The 19,202-nt window shown below is 39.3% G+C and overlaps 1 protein-coding gene across 6 annotated transcripts in view; it reads right to left on the bottom strand.

Moving 5' to 3' along the window:
- Xrcc4 (X-ray repair cross complementing 4) overlaps positions 1-19,202 on the bottom strand; it is a 259,434-nt gene that overhangs the window by 40,070 nt on the left and 200,162 nt on the right. Inside the window, exon 9 of one of the 6 annotated variants that reach the window (XM_063245296.1) lies at positions 12,885-16,078. The exons of the other annotated variants lie outside the window; for them this stretch is intronic. Coding sequence (XP_063101366.1) covers positions 16,030-16,078 — 49 coding nt within the window. The 3' untranslated portion in view covers positions 12,885-16,029. Of the gene's footprint in view, positions 1-12,884; positions 16,079-19,202 lie in introns of those variants that run through there. 6 annotated transcript variants of the gene reach the window in all.

Genomic DNA, 19,202 nt, shown 5'->3' with positions numbered 1-19,202 from the left:
AGAAAAAGAAGAGCAAGTCAGGTCCAAAGTTCATATGCAGGAGGAAATGATAAAGATTAGAGTAGAAAATAATTCAGTGGAGACTCAGAAAATAATACAATGAATCAATGAAACAAAGAGTTAGTTCTTTGGAAGATGAAATAAAATTGACAAATACTTAGCTGATCTTATCAAGAAAAGGAACAAACACACTAAAACCCAGGCAATTAGGAATGAAACGTGTAAAATCACAATAGATCCTGCAGAAATCCAGGTCATTAATACCTACTTCAAGATCCTGTATGCTAATAAGAGGGAGAACACAGAAGAAATAGACAGAGTCCTTTATATATATGAATTACCAAAGCTGAATCAAGAAGATATGAAAGTTCTAAATAAACCAGTATCAGTTAAAGAAATTAAAGGTGTAATTAAAAATTTAACAACAAAGAAAAGCCCAAGGTCTAACGGATTCACTGCTGAATTCTATAAGAAGTTTAGAGAAGAGCTAATGCCACTATTCCTCAAATTCTCTAATGAAATTGAAAGTGAAGCAATGCCCCCTAACTCATTCCTGGAGGCAAATGTTACCCTGATATCAAAACCAAAGAAAGACCCAACCAAAACAGAGAACTACAGGCCAATCTCCCTGATGACGACAGACATAGAAATTCTTAATAAGATCCTGACAAACAGAATGTAGCAACTCATTAAGACAATTATATTCCATGACCAAGTAGGATTCATCCCAGGGACATAAGGATGGTTCAACATATGCAAATCAGTAAGTGTAATACAACGTATTAACAAAGCCAAGGACAAAAACCATGTGATCATCTCAGTAGATGTAGAAAAGATCTTTTATAAAGACCAATATGTATTCACGAGAAAAACACTACAGAAAATTGGAATAGCAGGTGTTTATCTGAATATGATAAAAGCCATTTATGACAAACCAATAGCCAATATTACACTAAATGAACAAAAACTGAAAGTGTTCACTCTTATTCCTTGTCAAGAATAAGACAAAATATCCACTATTACCACTCTTGCCCAATATAGTTCTGCAAACATTAGCCAGAACAATTACACAAGCAGAAGAAATAAAAGGAATGAATAAGGATAGAAAAGGAAGAAGTCAAATTATCATTGCATGTGGATGACATAATACCTGATATAGAAGACCCCCAAAACTTCATTGATAGAATTCTATAGCCAAATTCAGTAGTGTTGCTGTATACAAAGTCAACACTAGAAAAGCAATAGCTTTCCTGTACACAAATAACAAACTCACTGAGAGAGAAATTAGGGTAACAACATCTTTCACAATAGCCTCCAAAAAATGAAATACCTAAGAATCAATCTAACAACAGAAATAAAAAATCTTTCCACTGAAAATTACAGTACTCTGAAAAATGAGATTAAAAAGGGTATCAAGAAATTAAAAAAATAACCCCTTGTTCTTGTGTAGGGAGAATCAATATAGTGAATGTGGCCACACTTCTAAAATTGTTATACAGATATAATGCAATCTCCATCAAAATACCAATAGCATATCTCACAGAATTAGAGAATCCAATCCTAAAGTTCATTTGGAACCAGAAATGACCTAGAGTAGCAAAAGTAATTCTGGGTAACAAAGACAAGGCAGGAGGCATCATAATCCTTGACTTGGAATTATACTACAAAGCTACTGTGATAAAAGCAGCATATTACTGGTAAGAAAAACAGGACCCCAGGAAACAGATTAGAAGATGCAAAAACAACCATAAACATATCCAGCCACCTTATCTTTGACAAAGGAGACAAATACCTTCCCTAGAAGAAAGATAGCCTCTTAATAAATGTTGCTGTTAAAACTGACGATCCTCGTGCCAAAAATTAAAACTGGATCCATGTCTTTCACTGTGCACTAAACTAAAATAGCAATGGACTAAAGGTCTAAATATTAAAATAGTAACACTAAATCTGCTAGAAAAGAGAACAGATATAGGTATAGGCAAAAACATTATAAACAAAACTCAAATACCCAGGAATTATCACAAAGAATCAACAACTGGAATTTCATCTTATTAGAAAGCTTTCATACAGCAAAAGAAGCCACCAACAGATTGAAGAGACAACTCACAGAGTGAGAAAATTCCTTGAAACTTATTCCCTGTTCTTTAGACAAATGACTAATATCAAGAATATATAAAGAACTCAAAAACACCAGACACCTCATATTTAAAGACCCAGTCCAAAAATGGCCACCTGAAATAAACACTTCTCAGATGACAAAGTAGAAATGGAAAATAAATACGTGAAAAATATTCAACATCACTGGTCATTCAAGCGACGCAAATTAAAATAATCCTGATATCCCATCTCACTCCAGAAAGAATGGCAATTATCAAGAAACCAATCAATAACAAATGCTAGAGGGCTGTGGGGGAAAAGGAGCCCTTCTCCGCTCTTGGTGGGAGTGTAAACTGGTATAACCACCTTGAAAATCAGTGTGGAGATTTCTCAAACAACTAAAACTAGAGGTCCCATTCAACCCAGCTACTCCTCTTCTTGGTATCTTCCTGAAGGAATTTACAGCATCATTGCACAGTGACATATGCACACCCATGTTTACAGCAGCACAGTTTGTAGTATCTAAAACCTGGAAACAGCCCAGATGCTCATCAGTCAATGAATGGAAAAAGAAGTAGTGTTTTTTAAATATAAGATAATACTACTGTGCCATAAAGAAGAGTAAGTTTGAGACATTGCCAAATAGTGGATGCATCTTAAATAAACTGGACACAAATGTATAAAGACCATGGTGTTTCTCTGGTGAGAGAAACTGAAAGTATAAATAAGAACCAAAATGTATAACAGATTTTGGGAAATGGAAAGAAAATATTCAATTGAGAAGAAGAAGAAGACGAAGAAGAGGAGGAGGAGGAAGGAGAAAAGGAAACAAATGAAAACAAATAGAAGGAAAAAATGGAAATGAAACTTTCATAAATAAAGAGGGGAAGAGATGCTGAAGGGAGGATAGCGGAACAGGAAAAAAAGGATCAGTGTGATCATTATGCATATCTAAAATGTACCAGTAAAAAGTCAAGCCTATAGCTGAGTGCACTCTGGGAGGATGAAGCCTGGGACCAGCCTAGTAACAGGGACATGGCAAAATCATGTTTCAGAATTCAAAAGAGTTGGGGCTGTGGCTGTTGTGAAGGCCCTGAGTTTAATCCCTATTCACTGTCCCTGTCCCTGAAAAAGAAATAAAAAGAAAAATGCTCATTTGACTTCTGACATAAACAATGGTACTGAAATTTGAAAAATCCATTATACCTAGACAAAATCTTTTCCTGTGCAAACAGACATGAAATTCTATTTGAGGTGAAAGAAGCCCTTACATGAGAAAGGTGAAGCTTTTAGACACAGGTTAAATGAATAGGTTTAGTATCCTGGGACAATGAGGCTTATCTGTTTAAGACAGCAAAAGGAAAACCACAAAGATATAGACTCCTGAATTGTGAATTCATTTGCATTAACAGTTCCTCTATTCATCCTCAGAGATCTTTCAGAGACTGGGAAGCAAGCAGACCCTGCAGTGTACACCACTAACAAAAGATTAGCACCCAAAGGACCCTACAAACAATTCCTAAAAGGACTCTGCAAAGTGAGAAAGCATGCAGACTATAGGAGCTCCCGGGAGAGAAGAATGAGGTATGTATGCATATGATAACAATTTCAAGTCCACTAAAATATGGCCAAGGAAATGTGAGTTAAAACCACCATGAAATATTTTATGCCAGACTAGCAAAAATTAACATCTACAACAATATCAAAGGTTTCAGAGGATGACAAACAAGTAGGTAAATTATTGCTGGTGGGATTGAAAACCACTTTGGCAAGCATTTGTCAGCAACTCCCAAGGTACGCAAAGATGTATGAAGCTGGAACTCAGGAATTGCGCTCCTCTGGAGAGACACTGGTGTGTGTGTGTATCAGGAGATGTACACAACATAAGTGCGCTGTTTCTCATAGTGAAAAAGTAAGGATTACCCAAATGTCTCTCAAAAAAATGGGCATAAATATTACTGAATTTTCTCACAGTAGAATATTATACAGCTATACACACACATGAATCTCAAAACCGTTGTGCAAATGAAAGTCATAAAAGAAGAAGAATACATGATACTATTGATTCACAGCTCAGGAACATGCAGCACTAATCTGGAATGTTGGTGTGTGTTTATGTACCATTTGGGCAGTACGGGTCCGGGTATGCATGTGTGTAGACGCAGAACAGTTCTGCATCGTAGCTGCTCTTCCTTGAGAAGATGGCCCTGGGGTTTTCAGCTCCTCCATGACAATGTTCTCAGTGGATTTCTAGATTTCATAGTCTGAGTTACTGTGAGGTTGGTAACAGAAGAGAAGCAGGCTGGAAACTAGGCATAGAGTTCAGTTTTAGATGTGATAAGGACATCTACATGAGATGTATGTTGAGTAGCTAACTTTCCAGGCACGGCGCTCAGGGTACATGTCTGGAGATGCACGCAGGTGGCAGCCACCACTGTCTCTCTGGCCACTAGGGTCAGGTGGGTGAGCTTCAAGGGTCACGCAATGAGGAGACAGTCACAGAAAAAAGTTTAGTCGGAATAGTGGAGATCAAACTTGCAGGGGCAGACAGCTAATGAGAAGCATGTGTAAGAGGAGACTGAAAAGTGACCTCAAAGCACCAAGCACAGCCAGGGCAGTTTTGCAACAGAGCACAAGGACCAAGCTTTTCTGTGTGTGTGCACAACTTGGGCTGTTTTCATTGCCACCCAAAGGCAGGCCTTCCACACAACTTTGCAGAACCTGTAAACACATTTTTGGTAAATCATTTCACTCACTGTGAATTACCTGGGGTTAAAAGAATCAGGATGGATGTTTCTATTCATTTCAGCAAAGAAAAATAGGAGGTGTTTCCTCTGAGAAGGATGAAGTCTTAAACCGTGGGCATGTAGCATCTGCAGGGAAAATGTTCCTAATGGTCAATTCCTACCTAGCCAGTGAGGCGGGGTGTTTGCAGGAGGTCTTTCCTCTTATGCTAAAATTTAAAAAGGACATAAAGTACAATTTCATTTTACCACAAACTTCTCTGGGGATCTTCCCACTCCATGTCCAACTTTCGCCTGGGATTTGGGTTAATGTTTCCCCATGGAGAGAGAGACAGAATGCGAAGGAGAGGAAAGGAGAAGTACCAAGTGACAATCAGACTTCAAAGGTGGCTGGGACATATGCTCTTCAGTGCTATTAAAAGCCAAATTTTGAATGGTTTCATTTTAAGATGTATCAAATCAAATTTTCATTAAAATGACCTAAAAAATACCATCCAAATGAAAATAGCAAATATTTGGTGCCACTAGAAAACTAGACAGCTATAATACTGTCTATAACAGGGTTCTTATTAAGGAAGAATCTCAACTATAGACACATCTTTTACATAGAAAAGCTGTGAATAATCCTTTGACAGGTTTGGCATCACCAAAATTACCACTGAATTTTCAAATTAAATGCCAGTATCTTAAAAATAATGATGTCAGAATAAACAGGACTACCAATGTCCAGTTGACCTTATAAAATCCAAAAGCGTCTCCTAAGTAAATTAACAGACTGGAGCCATTGCGGTCCAGGGAAGCAAGCGTGGCACCTTGTCTGGAATTCCGGGTCATGTTGCTCATTACAGGAGGGTGTGAAGGAGAGGCACTGACTCTTTCTTTCTGGCAACCTAAGTGGCAAACAAAGGAACAGCGGTATTTATTTTTAACTGATGCCCTAAAGGTATTTTCTTATAAAATATGACCTTGTTGCTTAAATTCATCAATCGCAAGAATAATATAGAAGCATGTATTCGAAATACGTGATTTTGAATGAAATAGACTAATGAATAGTGGATACATTCAGTGCTTAATGCACTTACATGTGCTATGGATAATAGGAAGGGATGACAATTCCAAAATCTCCCTGTAAAACACATCTGTGACGAATTTGAAAATAGACTTGTGTGATTTGATTTTTAAATCAATCATTCAGATAAATACATCAATAATCTACAAAAATGTCCAGCCATTTCATAGTAAATTGCAATATTGTGCCACTCGTGTTGTTTACGCAGATAATTAGTAGTGTCTGGGTAACTGATAAGTCTAAGCATTCTTTAGAAAATGCGTGCCTAAACTATCTTGCAATAACCGGGCTTTGTTTTATATTAAGGTCTGAAATGGTAGTGAGGACAACTACTTTTGCCAGGAGATGTTTATAAAAGTAGAAAACCATCACCTTCACAGAAAGTTGCTCTGCACGAGGTTAATTTGAAGCCTGGTAGGGGGATCTGTGCACTCACTGCTGTGCGCTGTGCTATAATGGCGCCTCCTGTGGGTGGGCAGAGGCTGCTGGGGTGGGGCTCTGTCTTCTCTGACCTGGTACAAGATTTGGTACATGAATGTCCCACAGAATATTAACTAATGAACGGATGGCTGAAGATATGATGTAGACAGGGTCAGGAAGAGGACCGCAGACAGGTGAATAACCCACCCAGAGCTGCAAAAGCCAAGGCGTGGCAGGGACTGGGCAGGCTGGCGGCACAGCCAGGTTTCTGGCCTGGCTCTCTCCTTCACTTCAGAATCTGCAGCCTGTGTACTACACTCATCCTCGGGGCCAATACTTTGTATTTCCATTCCAGAGCTTTCTCTTCTCACAAAGCTCAGATACATACCGCATGTCTCCAAAAGGGGTTCTGCAAACCATTTCATGCCTTAGATTTCTCAAAATGGGATTACATCTATATTTGTATGTCTACAACAGATCTAGAAGGATATACAAGTGTCTGGTCATGGTGGAGAAGAATTTATAGCAACCAAGGGGCTACTCTCCTAAACTGTTGGGAATTTCAGTTTGCTTCCCTGAAATACAATGTCTAGCAGCCTGAACCCCCAAACTTAGTGGACCAAACTAGTTTTAGCTACAAAGAAGTGGCAAACACACGCACAAACAGCAGTGCCAGTTACAGAGGTTGGGGACTCCGGGTGAACCAGCAGCCAGAAGCACTTCACCACAGTTGCATGCAGGTTCTTGTCATTTCAGTTTCCTGTGGTGCTGTTTAGAACAAAGCCGATCATCCCACAGTTCTGGGGACCAGCAGCCTGCAGCGCTCTCGGGGCTCACATCGAGCTGCTGCCAGGGCTGGCCCTGTCTCTGGAGGCTGCGGTGCCTGAGCTGTTCTTTGGCTCTGCCCAGCTTCTTCCTGTCTCCAAAGCCAGCAGAGTAGGTGCCCCTCCCACCACCTCACCTGTGGGGCTCTTTTGCTGGGTTCCTTTTCTGCTCCTTGCTGGGACCTACAGGCCTTTGTGATTATACTGGACCTACCTGGACAACCCAGGCTAACTAGACTAACTTACAGTCAGCTGATTGGCAGCCTCAATGCAATCCCGACCTTAACTTCCTTTGCCAGGTGCCTAACAGATTCTTAGGCTCCAGGGATTAAGATGTGGACTTTGGGGGAGGGGCATTATCCTTCATATAGAGCTCAGTGATTATCCCAATCTTCTGGATTAAACATGCTATTCAATAGGATGAGCAAAAGAGTGGGACATTGGGAGGCACAGAGCTGAAAGAAGCCCTTAGGGCAGGTGGAAGGCCATCTGCTAGGTCTGTGCAAGGGGACCTGTCGCTTGGGAAACCTCCTGAGAGATCAGCAGATACAGGGCACTGAGACTCACTGGAGACCCCACTGTCCTCTCCCAGCCACCCACTACTTAGTGAATGTGTCTCATCGGCCGGAGACCAAGCCAGGGAGCTGGGGTGCCAGGGAGCTGGGGTGCCAGGGAGCTGGGGTGCAAGCTAGCAAGTGATCGACCCAGGGCAGGAATCCTTCTGAGCTGCCTTGAGTCCCTCAGAACGCAAGGAACCCCGGCTGCAGGCTGCCCTGTTTGGCTAAGATGGCTCTCAGGAAGAGGGAAGGCTGCTAAGGGACCCTCAGGGTCACAGGACCTTTCTGTGGGTCTCAGAGGCACTGCTCCTGGACCAGAGCCTGCTGACACTTCCTGAGCCACTCCACAAAAGGCCGCCGCAGACTCCTCTGCAGACTGAAGTTTAAACGAAGACAAACACGTTGTAACATCAGAGGCTTCACACAGTAACTTAAACGAAGTGAAAAAACTATGAAACAATTTCCGTGCCAGAGGTACTAACTCGGCTGGGAGTCGCGGGTAAACACAAAGAGAGTGGCGCTCAGACCCTGAGATGTTCCGGCTGCCCTAAGCGAACGTGTCAGCGAGGCGGCAGGGCTCTGCGCTAGCGGCGCAGATGGAAGTAATCTATCACAGGCTGCGGCTTTTGATTTTGAATTAGAAAGATTAAACTTTTCAGTTGATGTTTAAAACATAACCAGACCGCGAAGGAAAACCAAAATGCGGAGAGGCACAGAATGCTTGAAAGGACCGCTGTTTCCCATAGTGGGTGCTAGGCAGGAGAGCAGGAATGGGGAGGGGGCCTGGGGCTCAGGATTACAGGAACCGCCAGAGAAAGACAGTTTTTGTTTTTTCTAAATCGTTTTGGCCTGGAAAAGTCTTTTACTTGTGTGGTATTATGATTGGAATAGAAATTTATATGCCATTAATAAACTTTATCACACTCGAAATGGGTGAAATAATATCAAAGCTGTCAAAGTCAGACCTGCGTGCAGTTGTTTTACACTCACACATTCTATCTCTTAAGGGTACCGGGCGCATCTTTTGTGTATGTAAATTACCAGGATTTCCAGATTAAACTCATTTTGAGGAAGCAAAGTACAGCACACACAGTTTCCTTGGAGCATTAGCTGACACAATGTGCTCGCATTTCATTAGATATCCTACTGCTACCGGTGACTTAAGAAAAATATAAAAATAAGGTGATTTCATCATAATGTCCCAAAATTCAGAATGGAGGAGTTTTAGATGTCATTCAGAAATACTAACAAATTTAGCTAACCAGTAGTTTACAAATGCATTGGTTTTATTTACCAAAATGGAGGGTTGGTTGAAGCATTTAATTAGCAAGCCTCAAACCTACAAATGGAATAATCAGGTGATTTAACAGTTCCAACAGCCAGTGTTACGGTGGATCCTGTTCTGATATTATAAGAAAGTGACATCTCAGCCTTGCCTGTTGTCGCAAGTGTGTAATTATTCCTATTCTCCTGCCTTTCACTTCTTTTTTTTGGCTGCGTTTTCATACTACTGCTAACTAGTAATATTTCAGTAAGACAAATCTGATTACTACCTGCCACTTCTACAAGACTTCTGCTTAAAACTCTGGTGCCACAGCAGAAAGAAAAATCAGGGCACAATTTCTAGCTTGACGGCTACTATTTGGTGCTAACTTCCAAGGCTTTCACATCTCCGACTTCTCTTCACCCATCAAACGCACCATTCTTTCTCAGTCTCCACACTTTGCACAGCTTCCTTGCACAGCTTTGCACAGACTCTCCTTGTCACCTTACTCAGCGGGCTCTTGTGTATCAAAGGCAAATTCAAATGTCACAGCCTTTGTGAAGCTGCCCTTGAGTCTCCCGGGGAGAAGGTAGGCATCTCCTATTTGCTCAAAGCACACCCTAAGTCCAGTAAAGTCATGCAGTAACCGCTGCTATGTAACACACTACTTAATACTCAGTGGCAAACACAAAGGCCACTTTACACCACTCCTGTGACTAAGCAATTTGGATGGAGCTCAGGGGTGGGCGGCCTGCCTCTGTTCTGTAATGTCATGATCTCCTGGGGTCCTGGAAACCCAGGAGAGACGCGAAGGCTGGACCCACTTGCCACTGTGTCTCAAGGACAAGAGCGTCTTCAGCGGCTTCGGCTTCTGGCAGCCAGGAGGCATGGGCGGCCAGACTTCTGAGGTAAAAGTGAACGCCCTAAGCAAAGGGTAGCTCTTTCCTGCTGCAGCTCTGCAGGCTACTGTACTCTACTGCTTCCACACTTGCAGAAGTCGCCCACCCCCGGGTTAAAGGCAGGGCACACACAAAGCCATTGCCCGACGGAAGGAGTGTCTACCACAGAGTTTCATCCGTGCATCTCACATGGGAAGACGTAAGAGAACAGTGATGCTGATTCTTTTAGAACCTGGCGTAATTTCTAAGAATGAAGAACTGAACCTCCTTTGAATAAAGTGATTGTCATTAATGGTATTTGCATTTTTATCTCTTAAAGATGTGAAAAAGACTACTGCTGCTTTCATATATGAGTTGCATATAATCGATCTGGATCAGAAAGACAGAAAAGTCGTAAGAAGATAATTTAAATTTCATGTAGGGCACAGCATGGAAATTTTAATTTTTGGACAATTAATTTTGGCCAGTGGTTTCCAATATGAATTAAGTTATTTTTCTAAGTAGTTTTAGACATTTAGAAATTTATATGCTTACAAGTTCATATTAATATGAACCATTGGTTTATACACCATTAGTTCAGTTATATCCCACTTTACTGGAATGCTTGGGAAAGGAAGATTGTGGTTAAATGAGAAGCCTTGCCATCATAACAGCTAAAATCCCACAACAGATGGTTCTCTCTCTCTCTCTCTCTCTCTCTGTCTCTCTCTCTCTCTCTCTGTCTCTCTCTCTCTATCAAACTGCCCTTTGGATTTTCATTAAGTTACTTAAGTTTCATTACATTCTATTACTATTAAAGCTTGAGGAGTGTTACTCAATTTAAATCTCCTCTATCCGCCTGCTGAGTAATAGCCTGACCAACAAGCAATCATACCTTTCTCATTAATGCAAGTAAATTAAAACTAAAATAAAGTCTTCTGATCCATTCATTCTTTAGTTTGAAAAGAAACACAGTCCCTGTTATCAATAGGAGATTATCACCATCGATCTCAAAATAACCAGTCAAGAAGGAGAATCACATTTCAAAACTGGGAAAGCATAAGCAAAAATAAAAATATTAAACCAAGAAATTCTAGTGTTTGTTTGAGATTAGATAAACTGTCATCCATATACTCACATGCATTACCCAAGAGACAAACACAAAAACTGAACAGGCTATAAACATGCATGGGACATGTTTAGTTGAAGTCTACAATCTGATCATAATTATATATATATATATATATATATATATATATATAACCTCCATATTTCCACCAAAATGTTACTGAGTCTCTACAGAAAAAAAAACTTAATTCTTAAAAAATATTAACTCTTTCAAATCACTGTCTAAAGTGCAACCTTTTATGATTTCCCATAAACATGACCCCTCTCATCATGCTATAAAACAAAAAAGGATGTTTGATAATTCCTATTCTCTTATTGGTAACTTCTCTACAACTGATACATTTCAAAGTGACTATAAGAGACAGTTTATAAAGCACACTGCTAAGAACTCAGGTTCTCAGAAGGCAGGAACCATGGTTTTTCACGTGTAGAAGATTTACAACTCAAGAAATGCTTGCTTTTTCAAAAAGTTTGTTTTTAAACTTAAACTCAGGGCACATTTTTCAGAAATGTTACAAATGACAGTTTTTTATATTATTCCAAAAAGACTATTATGATAAAATAAAAACTATGATAAACTACTAAAAAGCAATAATCGTAAAAACTTTAATAGTCAACTCAATTGTGAGACTGAAATTATAGATTTTTAACTTCAGTCAATAGGTAGATTTTTAACTTCAATCACTTCAATCCTGAGGTACCAAGACTTTAAAAAATACTATCCTTGAAAATTTCAAAGTCTAGTTGATCAAAAATATACTTAAGCAATTAAACTATTCCGTGGCAATTAAAAGCCCCAAAGATAGTGCCAGTAACAAATTTATTCTTGCAGAAAGAATAATTTGTACTATGTTAGCACAAACCTTTCTTTTCAATTAACTAAGAGAAACTAGCTGTATACCTATCTTAACTATCTTGTAAATACCACAAGATATCATGCCTATCTTTCGTACTCTGAATGACTACTACAAAGATAACAATATGTAATGTACTAATTATTGTAACTGTCCCCCTAACCTGTTTTGAAACTGTTTCATCATTTTTATCTTTTTTCTCCTTAAAATTAAAAAAGAAGGAATACTTGTACTTGTAGATTTAAAACTTTCGTGTTCTATACAAACACTACTTGGTCTATACTATATAATTTTTCATCATAATTGAAGATATGCTAATGATTAAAAGTATTTTACTAATAGCAGCAATAATTATTTTCTTTCCTCTAGCAACTGTTAAAAAAGTGGAGTGGTGCTGTATCATTCCACTGAATATCTAAAATAAATCATTATTTATATTCTAACTAAATTTTATTTTATTAATAATGACAGATCCTTCTAATCCAAACTTGATACAAATATCCAAAATTTTAGCATGGGGTAATAGGCTATGTTCACATCTGAAAGTCCTTTCTGGGTCCAAATACTATTATTGTACTCTTAGGACAGAAGAGGAAAATGTAGCTTCTAGGTTTCATCTAAAGTTATAAAGCTAAATTTTCAGTATTATTTCCTCTTAATTTATTTTGAGTGCTCATCACACTCAAATATTCAATAATATGAAATAGTTAATACTAAAACATTCAATATGAACAAATACTAAATTTTTCATATTCTTCTTAAGGGAACTAGATCTTTAAATTGAAAAATTCCAAGTCCAACACAGTGTCAGCAGATGCTAGTAACCACAAAGTGCATTTTTGGTATGTGGAGAAGTATATTCATATTACAAAGACTTCAGAAAAATAGAACAAAATAACAATTCTTCTGTGTGACTCCATGTACTGCCATTTTGGTGCAGGTCTTTTGAAACTTATACATGCATATATAATTATATATAATGCATAAGTATATATAAATACATATATATGCTTTTAAAAGTAATTATATTATGAAAAATACTCTATAATGTTTTTGTTACTTTATTGGCAAATCTCTTTCTTTGTCAATAATTATGGGCCTACACACTGGTTTTTATTAACCTTAGAGTACTCCGTGTCATTGAGTTGACCTAATAATACAATTGCAGCTGGATTTAAAGCAAAAAATATAAACAATAAATGTCCTCGAATAGACTCCTCCCAGGTAAGGGTTTTAAGGCAACAGGCATATTTAATTCTAATTGGAAAAGGTGGCTTGTAACACCCCAGTTCCTGAAAGTTCTTACCACTAGAAATGCTAGCGGGAGAATTATCCCTTTTAAGATTGTAGCAAACGCGTGTTTTCACAATCTTGAGATTAAACTGTTTTACGGTGAGCCTTATTTTGATCTGAAGTGACTCTCACCATGGGAAGATTCAACTCCCATGTAGATATAAGTAAGCTTCTGGAAACGCCCACAATGATTGTTCATTTAAACTTGGAATAGAAGGGTTACATGTTGGGGAGCAGGGCGACATTTAGTAAAATAAGTACACAGAGCAACCTAGGAAGTGACCAGTGAGGCTTCTGCTTTCTCGATGATTACCACTGCCCCCAGCTCCTCCTCAGCAGTCACAAAAAGTTCCGGTGTTGCACATCATAAGTGAACCTCAGATAATGTAAATGAAGTGTGAGTTTTGTTCATTTTTCTTGGGAAATTTAGATTAGACCATCTCACCAATTATAAATGATGAGTCTCTTACATTTCCTTATGCTTATGCTTGCTTATGAGTGTGGGCCAAGGCCAAAGTCTCGTACACATGAAGTAAAAGATAATTATTAATTTGGAAATAAGGCACAGAATTGTTTTCCAAGTGATTGAGAATCACAGCCTACAGAGTTTATGACCTACTACGAGAGGAACAATAAACGGATTAAAATTCAAAGGTAACTTCTGCATTGAAAAGTTTTTATCAATATTATATTAATAATTTAATCCAAGCATGATTAGACTTTGACACAATGCTGCCATATATATAACTGACAAGAATAACTTAAGGGGGGAAAAGACAATGTTTTAACTTTTTCCATAGAAATAAAATTTTCAATTGGAAGTTTAGATATTTGTATATTGCCTGAGCTTTCTATGTGTTTTTAAAATTACTGTCTCTTTTGTTTTTTAGCTCAACATTTAAAATTCTGTTGCAATATATTTAAAATTGTTAAAGTGAACATTTATTAAATGTTCTTATGCCAGCACTTTGCTAAGTTCTATACATGTATCATGGTCCTAATATCAGGAAGTTCATACAGTCTCTATTTTCTGTATGAGGAAAAAAGTAACATATTACACAGACTTACCAAAATCTCACAGTTTATAAAATGTCTAAGATCCCAGCACTCTGGGAAGCTGAGGCAGGAAGATTGCAAGTTAGAGCTCAGCCAGAGCAACTTACAGGCTTAGGGAGACCCTGTCTCAAAATAAAAAAGTAAAAATAAAAAAGAACGGGGGATAGAGCTCTATGTGCAGAGCTTGTGTTCAAAGTCCTGGCCCTCAGGAAGAAAAAAGATGGGCCTGAAAGGCTGTGAGGCCAGGCCTACCTGTGTCGGCCTCTAATCCACACCTTCCCTTTCCCCTCTGCCTGGATTGTGTTCCCGGTACTCCCCAGGTTCACTCTCATTCTGTCCACCCTAGAGGCTCAGCTAGAACGCTACGTGCCTCGCGAAATCTGCCCTGAACTTTACCTGTTTAAAATAGCACACGGCACCTCACTAGATAATTATTCTAACAAGAAGTAAATTACAGTGCTGCTTCAGTTCACGAATTTAATTCTCTCCACAATTCTGGTTGCAAACTGGACTGCACGAAAACCGGATCAAATTTCCCCATATGGTCAATGTGGAACCTAACCACCGAATCTGATTTGGTCTGATTCCCTTCTCATCCAGTTCAGTCTGTGGCCAGGATCATGGAAAGAACATGGAAAGAACATGCTAAAACAGAACAAGAACAAAAGCAAAAACCTATAGCTTTCTGTGCTACCTGGCTAACTGCAGTGAGTGAAGTAGAAAACATGAGCATGTACAGCAGATGGCTCTTAAAGCACAGAGGTTGGATTGTAAACTGCCCTTTTTTCTTAAAGTCATTGGCATCACTATCTTGAGTGACAAAAACTTAGTAAAGACTCAAAAGAGAACTATGCCTTCCTGGATGCTGTCTGCCTAATGTGAAGCTGACATGGCCACCGCCTTCTTCAAGCCGGCAATCCAAAACAGATGCTGTGGTATAAATAAATGTTAGAAAAGATAAAGTTCCTTACATATATCTGTTCAACGACTGGAATATATAGCATGGAATATTTATGCTATGTCCTGGTTATAGTGCAATGCATGTATGTGCGTGTGTGTGTGCGTGCCCATGTGTGTCTGCATGCATAAGACTGAAATGTTCATTTCAGGAAGGGTAGGGGCAAGCATTTCTCAAATGCAAGTTCTGCTTGCAGAAGGCAGTGCTCACATCTGTGCCACTGGGACTTTATTAGAAGAATACACATGTCAATCACCGCGGGGTAACCACTGTACACATGTGAGCCAGATGCTCCCATGTAAAATAACCCAGGGTGTTTCGCAGATGAAGCACTGAAAGCGTAATTACACATCAGTCCTAGCTTATTAGTAGCAGGTCCACTTACAAGGAAGCCATCTGGCGCTATCAGCCATCCAGAAGTAGCAGAAAACATAAAAATGGCTGCTTTGCAAAGTCAGACATAAACCCCTTGTGCTGGTTTGCTCTAGTGTCTTCCTGACAAGTTCAGTGGTGATTCTGTCCTCAATCCAGTGTCTTTGGGATAGATGCACTGTTGCTCCTCTTCAGTGATGGTTAAGCCACGAAGTCCACATGCTGTCACCTCCTTTCAATAGAAAGGAAAATGTTTTGTGGCCCCATAACTCCTATCTCATCTAGTGAGTGACTATGAGGGTAAAAATTCATTTATGACCTCTCCAAATGAGAGCTCAAGGTGGAACTGTTGTGAATATTTTTTTGCACGGATGGTTCACATGTTGAATCAGTATCTCCGCATGAGTTGCAGGTAAACAAAGCACATCTCCAAGCTGCTGGGAAGCATCGTGTTGTACAGCGCGGGACCTGAGGGGTCACGGGTCAGGGGTCTGTTCTTCAGAAAGGTGTTCTGTTCACCTTTTCACATAACTGACACGCTTGCTTTCTTCACGTGTTTGGGCACTGTGTGACAAACAGGAAAATGAGCTCTTTAGTTAACAGCAGTCTTTTGGAAGGCGTCTGATTTTCTGCTTCAAGTAGATTCTTTAAGACAGAGAAGGCCAGCACAGGAGAAAGCCCTGCTAAGGGTTGCTTTGCCTGGGAACCCACGCCCTGCTCAGAGCGCTGGGCGTCGGGCTAACTACCCTTGTGCTTCTCCGGCTGGGGAGGTCGAGGCAGCTTTACAGAATTGCAGATGACCATGCCCTTGGGAAAGGACCTGATGCTGTCCTTTATTGCTGTGGCTCTGGGACTTTCTTTTGTTTACTGTTTGAAGACATTGGTCATAAATGTCCTGACAGATGGACAGACCTCCCTCATCTTTGCCCTTCCTTTCCTTCCAGCCTTAAAATACTATCTTCACAGCACTAAAGGGGAAAACCCAAGCCTGTGTTATAATTCACATCTCCAGTGATTTCAATTATTTAAAAATATTTTAATGTAGTACTTGATATACTGTATATAAACTATGCAATGTACACATAAGAAAGCATACTGATAATGTGCGTTCCTCCTGGAGTGACCTAACTGAAACACCCCAATTCCCTGGTGTGGTTACACTCCACCTGCCATTTTTCTCACTGGCCCTCAAAACTAGGAACCGACCCTACAGCATGTGTGATTCATTCTTTTGCCTTAAAATGGAAAGTGTTATGCCTACACATGTTTTTTAACTAAATAATTTTTTTAATGAATAAGGGAGAGATTGAGATAAAAGAGGACATAACAACATAACAATACAGGTCAAAGCATGACAGTTTCAGCAACCTAGTGCTTCACCACCAAATAACACGACTTAATAGTAGTTACCATAGTGCCTGTTTCCTTGAAATATTTGAATATAACTTCATATACTATAGCTTCAAATATATCCAGTCAGTGTAAAACCATTCAAGTGGAGGAAAGCATTGTAGGATATTTAGAACCAGCTAACAGAAAACGAACAATGGTTTCTATATTATCTCTTTGCCTATAACAATTTTTGTTTATACTATCACATATAATAAAATCCAGAAAGATACATCATGATAAAACCAATGGAGACAGAAGAGCCATAGTTTGGTGGGGCTTCAAAACAAGATGATAGTAAATCAGCACTATTATGATGACTTATTTTCTTCAAAATAGCTGTTCATTTCATCACAGGCAATAATATCAAGCAGCCCAGAATAAAGCCATTCCAATTAATAAGTGAAAACTTTATAAGGCTTCAAGGCCACATAATGGGGAATCATGATTACCACATACTTTTATATATTTGAATCATTACTTACATTAGGGAAACTATTTGGTATTCACACATGCGAGATTGATTTATTTCACTTATGACTATGGTCTCAAGCTGTGCCCATTTATTGATAAATATCTCAATGTGATACTTCTTTATAGCTGAGTAATACTCCATTGTATAGAAATACCACAACTTTTTTATCCATTCCTCAGTTGATGGACACTTGGGTTGTTTCCAAGATCTGGTGATTACAAATTGTGCTGCTATAAACCTAGGTGCACATATATCATTGTGGTATGATGCTTTCAGTTCTTCTGGGAATATGCCTAGAAGTGGAATTGCTGGAACAAATGGGACTTGCAATCCCAGCTTTTTGAGAAATCTCCAGATTGACCTCCACAAAGATTGTACCAGTCTACACTCCCACCAACAGTGTAGGAGAGTTCTTTTTCCCTATAGCCTCTCCAGCATTTGTTGTTGTTGGTTTTCTTGATCCTGGCCATTCTTTCCAGGAGTGAGATGGTATCTCAGTGTGGTTTTAATTTGCATTTCTCTAATGACCAATGATGATGAGCATTTTTTCATGTATTTATTTGCCATTTGCATTTCTTCATCTGAGAATTGCGTATTCATCTCAGATGCCCATTTTTGGATTGGATCTTTGAATTTGGGGGGTCTGAGTTTTTTTTAAGTCCTTATAAGTTTTAGACAAAAGTCCCTTGTCTGAGGGGGAGTTCACTAAGATCTTTTCCCAGTTTGTGGGTTTTCTTTTCACTATGCTGGAGATTTCTTTTGACATGCAGAAACTTTTTAATAAGAGGTGGTCCCAGCTATTGATTCTGGGAAGTATTTCCCGTGCGGTTTGAGTCCTGTTCATGAATTCTCTACCTACCCCTATGTCTTCAAGGTTTCTACCCAATTTGTCTTGCAATAGATTTAGTGTTTCTGTTTTAATATTCAGATCTTTGATCCATTTAGATTTTATTTTAGTACATGGTGATAGACATGGGTCTAGCTTTAGTTTTCGGCAAAGGTAGAGCCAGTTTTTCCAGCACTATTTATTAAAGAGACTGTCGTTCTTCCAGTGAGCCTGCTTGGCTCCTTTATCAAAGATAAGGTGGTTGAGTGTGTTTGTAGTTGTGGTTGTATCTTCTAATCTATTCCATTGATCTTCGGCTCTGTTTTGATTTCAGCACCATGTTGATTTTACTACTGTTGCTTTGTAGTATAACTTCAAGTCACTGGCCACTGCCTCGTGGGCCGCCTGCCAGTCTGAGTCTGTCTGCCATTTCTGCCTAGTACAAGGGAAGGCATACCCCTTTCACAGGCCGGTCACCGAAGTGTTGGCCTGTTTCTGCTGCATTTGATCAGTTGTGTACGGTTTCCATTTGTACCACCAGTGATGAGGTTCGCTTTGATCAAAAGTGGTGTCAGCCACGCTTCCCTCCTGCAAACTTCCTTTTCCCTTTGCTGTTGGTGACAGCCTTGTGGCAAGGGCTTGACACTGATCACCCTTTCAGATGTTTTTAAGGGAAGCGTGTGGGGGCAGAAGGCCAAGAGGGCAAGCAGAGGTAAAAATGATGAAGATGAGAAGTGTGTGTGTAACAATTCCTCAAGGCAAATATACACCGATTAAAAAGAAAGGAAAGAAAAAACTACAAGTTACTGGTATCTTCCTTCTTTCCTGGAATACCTGTTCAAGTCTTTGTCCATTTTTCCATTGGGTTGCTTGGCTTTCAGTTATCGACTTGGAGGGAAATACAAAAATCCTTTGTTTTTTATATGTTGCAAACATTTTTTCTCTAAGCACATGGGTTGTCATTTTCTTTATACCTTTTTATGAGCAAAAAAAAATCT

The sequence above is a fragment of the Cavia porcellus genome, unplaced genomic scaffold (assembly GCF_034190915.1).
Source record: "Cavia porcellus strain 051 isolate PalLab524CR breed Dunkin Hartley unplaced genomic scaffold, mCavPor4.1 scaffold_2, whole genome shotgun sequence".
Taxonomy (NCBI): Eukaryota; Metazoa; Chordata; class Mammalia; order Rodentia; family Caviidae; genus Cavia; species Cavia porcellus.
The sequence above is the reverse complement of the archived record's forward strand: the minus strand, read 5'-3'. Positions and strand labels throughout refer to the sequence as shown.